The sequence below is a fragment of the Nomascus leucogenys genome, chromosome 14, assembly GCF_006542625.1.
Source record: "Nomascus leucogenys isolate Asia chromosome 14, Asia_NLE_v1, whole genome shotgun sequence".
NCBI lineage: Eukaryota > Metazoa > Chordata > Mammalia > Primates > Hylobatidae > Nomascus > Nomascus leucogenys.
In genome coordinates, this window is record NC_044394.1 from 58,556,078 (window position 1) to 58,564,995 (window position 8,918).

Sequence of the window (8,918 nt, forward strand, 5' to 3'; positions counted from 1 at the left end):
GCCCCTGCTCTTCCACGCACCCTCCTGCATCACACTGGAACTGGGGCCTCTGCTTAATTGTCAGAAGGGTATCTGCAGCAGCCACAGACAGCCAGCCTGATAGGAGGCTGTGGGGACGCAAGTACAGCAGGACTTGTTATCTGCTTGGAACTGAGCTTGGTAGAGGGGAAGCACTGGGTTTCTCCTCTAGTTTGCATCCCTCAGAGAATCAGAGGCTCCCCTCTGAGCTCTAGTTTGCTCCCCTCTGAGATACTGAGGTGAGTAGCAGCACTTCAGGGCATGTGGGTGTGTGCCAGGGCGGCAGGGCTTATGGGCGGAGACGGTTGCTGGCAGGCATCTGAGTTCTCATTCTCCTGGCCCTGGTCCCTGCAGTGATCCCGACTGGGCTGGGCACAGAGTGGGTGGTGGTGGTTCAGTACAACTTCTGGAGTTCTCTAGGGTGAGAAGAGGAGTTGGTGGGGATACTGTGGACCCCGCATGAGCTGCTTCTCACCAGGGATCGCCTCCTCCCACCCGCAATGGGGCTGGGGCTGGGGCTGGGGCCTGTGCTGAGCAGGGGCTGGAGCTGGGGCCTGTGCTGAGCAGGGCCCAGGGAGTACGACCTGGTCTGGGCTGGACATGCCTCAGCACCTCACCTGCCTGTCCCAAAAGAGGAAACATCCCTGGGAAAGAGGGAGGGTCCATCCCCAGTCCCCCACCCAGGGCCTCTCCAGGCTGTGGTGGTGTCTGCCCCTCTGCCATCTTGCCTTCTGTTTCCCCAGGCCTGTCTCTGAAGGGTGGATTGTCCCAGCAAGGCCTGAAGCCTTCCCTCAAGGTGGAGCCACAGAACCACTTCAGCTCCTTCAAGTACAGTGGCAACGCGGTGGTGGAGAGCTACTCGGTGCTGGGCAACTGCCGGCCCTCCGACCCTTACAGCATGAACAGCGTGTACTCCTACCACTCCTACTATGCACAGCCCAGCCTGACCTCCGTCAATGGCTTCCACTCCAAGTACGCTCTCCCATCTTTTAGCTACTATGGCTTTCCATCCAGCAACCCTGTCTTCCCCTCTCAGTTCCTGGGTCCTGGTGCCTGGGGGCACAGTGGCAGCAGTGGCAGTTTTGAGAAGAAGCCAGACCTCCACGCTCTGCATAACAGCCTGAGCCCGGCCTACGGTGGTGCTGAGTTTGCCGAGCTGCCTAGCCAGGCTGTTCCCACAGACGCCCGCCACCCCACTCCTCACCACCAGCAGCCTGCGTACCCAGGCCCCAAGGAGTATCTGCTTCCCAAGGCCCCCCCAATCCACTCAGTGTCCAGGGACCCCTCCCCCTTTGCCCAGAGCTCCAACTGCTACAACAGATCCATCAAGCAAGAGCCAGTAGACCCGCTGACCCAGGCTGAGCCTGTGCCCAGAGACGCTGGCAAGATGGGCAAGACACCTCTGCCCGAGGTGTCTCAGAATGGAGGACCCAGTCACCTTTGGGGACAGTACTCAGGAGGCCCAAGCATGTCCCCCAAGAGGACTAACAGTGTGGGTGGCAGCTGGGGTGTGTTCTCGTCTGGGGAGAGTCCTGCCATCGTCCCCGACAAGCTCAGTTCCTTTGGGGCCAGCTGCCTGGGTCCTTCCCACTTCACAGATGGCCAGTGGGGGCTGTTCCCCAGTGAGGGGCAGCAGGCGGCTTCCCACTCTGGAGGACGGCTGCGAGGCAAACCGTGGAGCCCCTGCAAGTTTGGGAACAGCATGTCTGCCTTGGCTGGGCCCAGCCTGACTGAGAAGCCGTGGGCGCTGGGGGCAGGGGATTTCAACTCGGCCCTGAAAGGTGGTCCTGGGTTCCAAGACAAGCTGTGGAATCCCATGAAAGGAGAGGAGGGCAGGATTCCAGCCGCAGGGGCCAGCCAGTTGGACAAGGCCTGGCAGTCCTTTGGTCTGCCCCTGGGATCCAGCGAGAAGCTGTTTGGGGCCCTGAAGTCGGAGGAGAAGCTGTGGGACCCCTTCAGCCTGGAAGAGGGGCCAGCTGAGGAGCCCCCCAGCAAGGGAGCGGTGAAGGAGGAGAAGGGCGGTGGTGGTGCGGAGGAGGAAGAGGAGGAGCTGTGGTCGGACAGTGAACACAACTTCCTGGACGAGAACATCGGCGGTGTGGCCGTGGCCCCAGCCCACGGCTCCATCCTCATCGAGTGTGCCCGGCGGGAGCTGCACGCCACCACGCCGCTTAAGAAGCCCAACCGCTGCCACCCCACCCGCATCTCGCTGGTCTTCTACCAGCACAAGAACCTCAACCAGCCCAACCATGGGCTGGCCCTCTGGGAAGCCAAGATGAAGCAGCTGGCGGAGAGGGCACGGGCACGGCAGGAGGAGGCTGCCCGGCTGGGCCTGGGCCAGCAGGAGGCCAAGCTCTACGGGAAGAAGCGCAAGTGGGGGGGCACTGTGATTGCTGAGCCCCAGCAGAAGGAGAAGAAGGGGGTCGTCCCCACCCGGCAGGCACTGGCTGTGCCCACAGACTCGGCAGTCACCGTGTCCTCCTATGCCTACACGAAGGTCACTGGCCCCTACAGCCGCTGGATCTAGGTGCCAGGGAGCCAGCGTACCTCAGCGTCGGGCCCGGCCCGAGCTGTCTCTGTGGTGCTTTTGCCCTCATACCTGGGGGCGGGTTGGGGGTGCAGAAGTCTTTTTATCTCTATATACATATATAGATGCGCATATCATATATATGTATTTATGGTCCAAACCTCAGAACTGACCCGCCCCTCCCTTACCCCCACTTCCCCAGCACTTTGAAGAAGAAACTACGGCTGTCGGGTGATTTTTCTGTGATCTTAATATTTATATCTCCAAGTTGTTTCCCCCCCCTTGTTTGGGGGGTTTTTATTTTCTCTTTGTTTTTAAAACTCTATCCTTGTATATCACAATAATGGAAAGAAAGTTTATAGTATCCTTTCACAAAGGAGTAGTTTTAAATTCCATTTAAAATGTGTATTTATTGGATTTTTTAAAAGCGACAATAGTAATGGTAAAGGATGGGCAGGAAAGGCCAGTAGTGCTCCCCCGCCCAGTCTCGCTGGGTCCGGCGAGCCAAGCCCCTCGGGCGCTGGCGAGGTCCTCAGCCATCTGCCCCTCGAGAGCCAAGCGTGGACGGTAGCCACCCAGTTCATCCCTCCCGACACACACCCCTTCCCTTTGGGGAAGGGAGCCTCAGGACAGCTTCTGTCCTCTCTGATAGGATGGGAGAGTCTGCAGAAAACCATCTGGGGTCCCTTTTCCAGTCCCTGGCTTGGAGTCGAAGGGCAGATGCACCCCAGGCCAGCCCCCACGAGATGCTGGCATAGCTTTCCCCAGAAACCAGGTTGGAAGTAGATGGCTTCAAGCTTGCTAGTCTCCACACTGAATCCTCTGTCCGTTATTTATGGAGTCACATGATGTCATGGTTCACTAGGCAGCACCTCACGCTGGAGCTGGAGTGCAAGGTTCTTAGGGGCCGCGCCCACCACGTTGCCAAGCCAATGCATGCTGAGCTGAAGGAATTTGTCTTAGTGGCAGTTTTTTTAAAAATGCCCCCAAAGTCTATGCTGACATTGAAAAAGGGCTACTGTATCTTTAAAAACAGGAAGTTGAACCCAAGCTGTGAAAAGCCAGTGGTGCTCTGTGCATGGTGCTGTGCGGAGCCTGGTGCTGTAGTGTTGTGCTGGGACTTTCTTGACTCTTGGGCAGGTCACATCCTACAGGAGCTCAGCAGACCAGTGTAACAACAGTTAATGCATCTATCCTGATCCCTGAATTTCCACATTGGACAATGGTGCATGCCTCACACCTGAGCCTGCTTCCTCCATGTTATCATCGGGTTCGGGGGCCTACACTTAACAATTTTAAAGTGCAAGAGTCAAACATTTTCAACAGGTTGCTATAATTTTCCTCCCTAATTGGTGCCATTTCTCCATTTGATCATTTTCTTTTTTTCCTTTCTCCCCTCTTCATCCACTTTAACATAGCTGTTCTGAAATTCTGGTGCATTCATTCGGTTCTTTGAAATGAGAATGTGGTGCTTAATTTTTGTGACGTTGTTGAGAGAGTTTGGGCCTGATGGGAGCAATACTCATCATCACCACGTCAAACTTTGTTGGAGTGTTGGTTTTTCCTGTGATATTAGCAGAAATGATCTCTTGCTACCCATGTGGATGTGTGTGTGGTGAATGGGGGGCTTCATCAGGACACACAGAGGGGAATGTGGCCACACGGTGGATGACCACCAAGCCCTGAGATGAACAGGTATTTACTGAGCAGTTGTATTCAGATATGGGTCTTCATGAATCATGTTTAACAATCAGATGACCGCTATAGGCAAGTTCCTGAGCTTCCGGGTGCCTTGAGTAAGAGCTGAGAACCGGCCTGCTGGGTGTTTACTGTATCTGTTTGGAAGCACTGGCGGAGGGGTCATTGTAAGATGTCCTGAGCATTTATGTGGTCTGGTTTTAACTGTAAATAGTGAAAGATTTTTTTAAGCACTTTTGCCTAGATTTAAACAGCAACTTGAAAAAAAGTATGTTTTAACATGTAATTGTGGGAGAAATTGTAAATAGTAGCTGAATATTTAATGTGCTTTGTCTATCCTCCACTTTTACCATATTCTGTAAAGTTGCATTTATTTTACAGGACAAAAAAAATGAAATATTATTGCTTTTGAAATAAATACCCAAGAGCTTATCAGGACTTAGAATTATTCAGAACTCAGATTTATAGGAAAACCTCTGACCTTCAGTTTGACAAGCTAAAGGAAGCAGAGTCTTTAATGAGCATGCTAATTTTCTAGTTTTGAGGAAAAATTGGGTCCTTTAAATGCTATTTTGCTTATCGCATCAGTACTTTTATGCAGGTCTCATTTGACTCCGTGCTTAGGTAGATGCGGGGGTGCCTTGAAAACTTCATTTTAAATGATCTTAAGCAAGAAATACAATATTTTACGAAACATTTGGAGAATGTGACCGTCTGTATGACCCGTGGAAGCCCCAGGTTGGCTGTTGGTTTGGAAGGTCCCGAGTGTAACCCAGGTGATTCTGATACTTGGCATGTGTGAATCTTCCTGATGTATGTTAAATAAACTCTTCCCCTCATCACCCTTTGGTAGGAAAGCCATTAGATGAAAGGAGAAATCAATACAAGCTAAAAGCATGCGACGTCTGTCCCCCAGCCCAAACAGCCTTGGTTCATCAGTTTCTGCAGTAGGAAATAGGCTGCTGAGAGGTGAGTCAAGAGGCAGTCTCCATTGGATGTCCCCATTCCCCTCAGAATGGCATTTCCAGAGTTAGGCGGTGTGGTTGCCGTGCTCAAGCCCATGCTGATTTGTACACTACATGTCTAACCTACCTCAAATCTCAGTCATTAAAATTAGCATGCTTTAGACATATATTTAAAAAGTAACTATGCACAGCTCTTTAGCCCCCCCTTGCTGCTGAAGGTTTCTTAAAGAGAAAAATCAAATTTTTATTTTTTACTGGCACTATCATTTTTTAAGTCCTAAAGATGATTAACAGACATTTTTATCATGAGAAGAAAAATAAAGCCATTGCAACTAAAGAACCTAACAGCATGACCAAGTTTGAAGAGTCATATTATAGCAACGGAAATCGATGGCGTCTTAGTCATCTCCCCAGTGTGCCCTGTCCACGGACACCATCCACGTGCAGTGCAAACATTTGGTTCCTTTTCTGCTCTGTTTTGTTTTCCCTGCCTGTTGCGTGCAAGGGAAGTGCTTGTAAAGTTCTGTGCTACGAGATTTTAAAAATAAAAATCGCTTCGCAGCAGGTTCTCACAAATAACTGGTGCTAGCTCAAGAAATCATCATCTGACCATCAGAAATCTTGACTAAAGTTGTTGTTGCATGGATTTGGGGGTTTTTTGGTTTTTGGTTTTGGGTCTGGTTTTTAGCAGGGCCAATGTTTCCCACGCCCCGGCTTCATGGGTACTGCTTTGCCTTCTCACCAAGGTGACAATGGTGTGCGTGGAAAGAGATGATACCCCACCGCCCCCTCTTGGTCCTTCCACCAGCCACTTTTGGAAACAGTAGTTTGCAGAGCAAGGGATTTTTTTTAAAAAGTGCTAAAGCCAAGGAAAGAAGTAGCAGAGCTTAACTGCTTTGTACCACACAGCAGTAGATGTGCAAGGATGGTTGACAGTGAGTCGATGATAACCTAATTTCATTGAGAGAAACCCAGCCAGACTTGCTTCTAGAGGTTTAATCACCATGAGATCTCAAACCAAGGCAAAGCTGGTGGAAAACTATATGATATCCCTGACGTGCCTCAACCAGTATCTCTTTCCTTTTGTTACTGAAGTGTGTTTTATGGACTAGGAAGCATTTTTATGAATTGAAATAGTCTAAATAAAATGGTGCTATGGTGTTTTAATGTGACTGTCCCTGATCCTGTCTTGCTGAGGTGCTATCAACGTTCTGAAACCACAACCAACCAAAAACAAGGTGGGCTCCAGTCTCTTGGCTTTTTTTTTCCCTCCCTCTTTTGGTGCTGTCTTAGACCCGTTTACCGTGCTATAATCTGCTCTGAGCAGTGTTGTGTTGTGTTGTATTGTTCTTCCCTTGGTGGCCAAACAAAGCAAGTCGAGAAGGCAGCTATCTCCCTTTCTATGATCGGGAGTGGGCCTGCCTGGCTTGGCAGGTGCTTTGGTTCCACACCTGTCTTCTCAGGCTTGATGTGAAAGAAAGGGCGAAGGGTTTTTTGAGTTTTTGTTTTTGAGGAAGGGGAGTTGGGTACTCCTGCCTCTCCTAGCATGATAGGCATTCTCATAGCCAGGGACACAGATTTTCTCCTGCAGCCCAGGGTGCTAAGCAGACATCTCTGGGAGTCCCAAGGGCACACCAAGGGAGACCAGATGGATCTCCTTCCTCCCCTGGCACTGGCTGGGACCATGGTGGGCAGGGGCTTCATTCTCTGACCCAGCGTTGCTTCTGCCTCTCATTGGTAACCCCTTATGTTCGAACTAAAGGAAGGAGCTTTCTTTGCTCACTCGATGCCACTGAGGCTGCTTTTTAGTTGGTGCTAACCTAAATTTCTTCTTGGGTCCACAGAAGTTGATGTTTTAAAAACTCACCAGGAAGCTCCATTTTGTGTCATCCACTGTCACAATAATTTTTTTAAATACCTCAAAAACAGGACATCATGACAACTTCAGTAAAGTAGATTCCATGAGGGTCTGATACTTGCAGGTTGTCCGTCTGATGACGTACTTGACCTTGAAAAATCTGGGGTCATTTTGTGTTTCATTCTTCAGTTAAGATAGCGGAACGCCGAAAGGAAGGAGCGTAGTTGGCTGTATTTCATGTTTAAGTTTTGCTTTTGAATAAAATGTGAATTTCCTATGCCCATCTCATTGAGCTTTCTCAGTCATTGTTGCTGTCATTTGAAATGACTCCCTCAAAACCTAGTTTTGTTAGCCAGCTGCCTCTGCTGTAGTACATAGCCAACTTCAACATACCCTGGACCAAAACATTTTTGAGGTGCATACCCCCAGCATAAGTTATACAGTCCCACATCCAGGTGCACAGAGTGCGAGTGCACTCTGCGAGTGCAGGGGGAGGGGCGGCCCCCTCTGGTGCTCCCAGCCCTTCCTCCTGCAGAGCTGCAGGCAAGAGCAGAGCAATAGGCTTCTCCCCTGAGCAGAGACCGCAGCACAGAAATGCAAGGTCTAAAGTTGCTTTTTGCCTAAGAATCAGTGAGCGATTTGGCCTACTTCCTCATTGGCTTCTATTCTGATATCAGGGATGCTTTTTGTAGTGGTATTGTTTGCTCCCTCTTCACGTTTTGACTACCCGTCATTCAGGGGTAACTCATCACTCTTCACACGGGGATTTAAATTAAGAAACTAATTGGCTCATTTGAACATTCCAAATTTTCTTGGTTTCAATACCCTTTTTTTTTTCTTTTGAGGGGAAAAGAGGGGAGAAAAACAGGAGTGATGTCATTTCTTTTTCATGTATTCCAATTAAAGAAACAAGGGCAGGTCGTATAATGGCATATTAATACATTAGACTTAATCTAGAACCCCTGTAGCTTTTTGATGTGTTTTATTTCTTATCTCTTTGAATTCCTGTTTGGTTACTTGGCTTCCAATGGAGGTGAACTTAACAACCATACTTGAATATTCCGTCTTGACTTTGTAAACTGTGGCTACTTGAAATGAAGTTTATCTGGGGTTGATGGATGAATGGTAGATTTTTGCAATGTCTCAAGGCAATAGGATGTGTATTAAACTGTAGATATCCTTAGTACAGTAAATTTATGCTGATAATTTTATTTTGTATAATTTTTACCTTTTTGTTAATATTTTTTCCTTCCACTTTATTGGTTTGCCTCCTGAGCTACCCCTCCTTACCCTCCCTTCTCCCTCAGTGTTTCAGTAAATTTAATTTAGGGTGCCTAGAAATTGCAAGTATGTATCCTTTTTGATTTGTATTTTATTATAATTTACACAAACAACTGGGTTTGTGAACTGTATTACTCCTGGTATCTTTAAAATATTGTGGGTGTTTTAATAAATTTTATATTTATTTTTTGCACTCAAATTCAGTGTGGGTTCTTTCTTTTTTTTCCCCCTCCTTGAACCAGGACTGGAATGTGATGTGTCAGGTACCCTGTAACCTCACCCACCCACCGTATGTTGTAGATGTACAAATGAAGCCCTCACTAATAGCAGCAGCGGAAACTGGCCTTGTCCATTCTGCCACCTGGATAAAGGAATGTTCAAAGGCTATCAGCTGTTAAAACGGGATCTAAAGGGGGAAAGTAGAGATGGCCTTTTTCTCATCTATGTTTCTCTGTTTTCTTTCCCTTTTATGTTTTTTTGTCCTTTTTATTCTTTCCACTGGGAAATACCCCCCTCCTACTAAAATTAACTTCTGATGTTTGTTAGGTTTGCTAAAGGATCACCGAATCCT

General features: G+C 48.7%; 1 protein-coding gene across 1 annotated transcript in view; it reads left to right on the forward strand.

Moving 5' to 3' along the window:
• Positions 1 to 8,546, forward strand: part of TET3 (tet methylcytosine dioxygenase 3) — a 106,803-nt gene extending 98,257 nt beyond the window's left edge. Inside the window, exon 11 of the mRNA XM_030827703.1 lies at positions 762 to 8,546. Coding sequence (XP_030683563.1) covers positions 762 to 2,545 — 1,784 coding nt within the window. The 3' untranslated portion in view covers positions 2,546 to 8,546. The remainder of the gene's footprint in view (positions 1 to 761) is intronic.
• Positions 8,547 to 8,918: the final 372 nt, after the last annotated feature.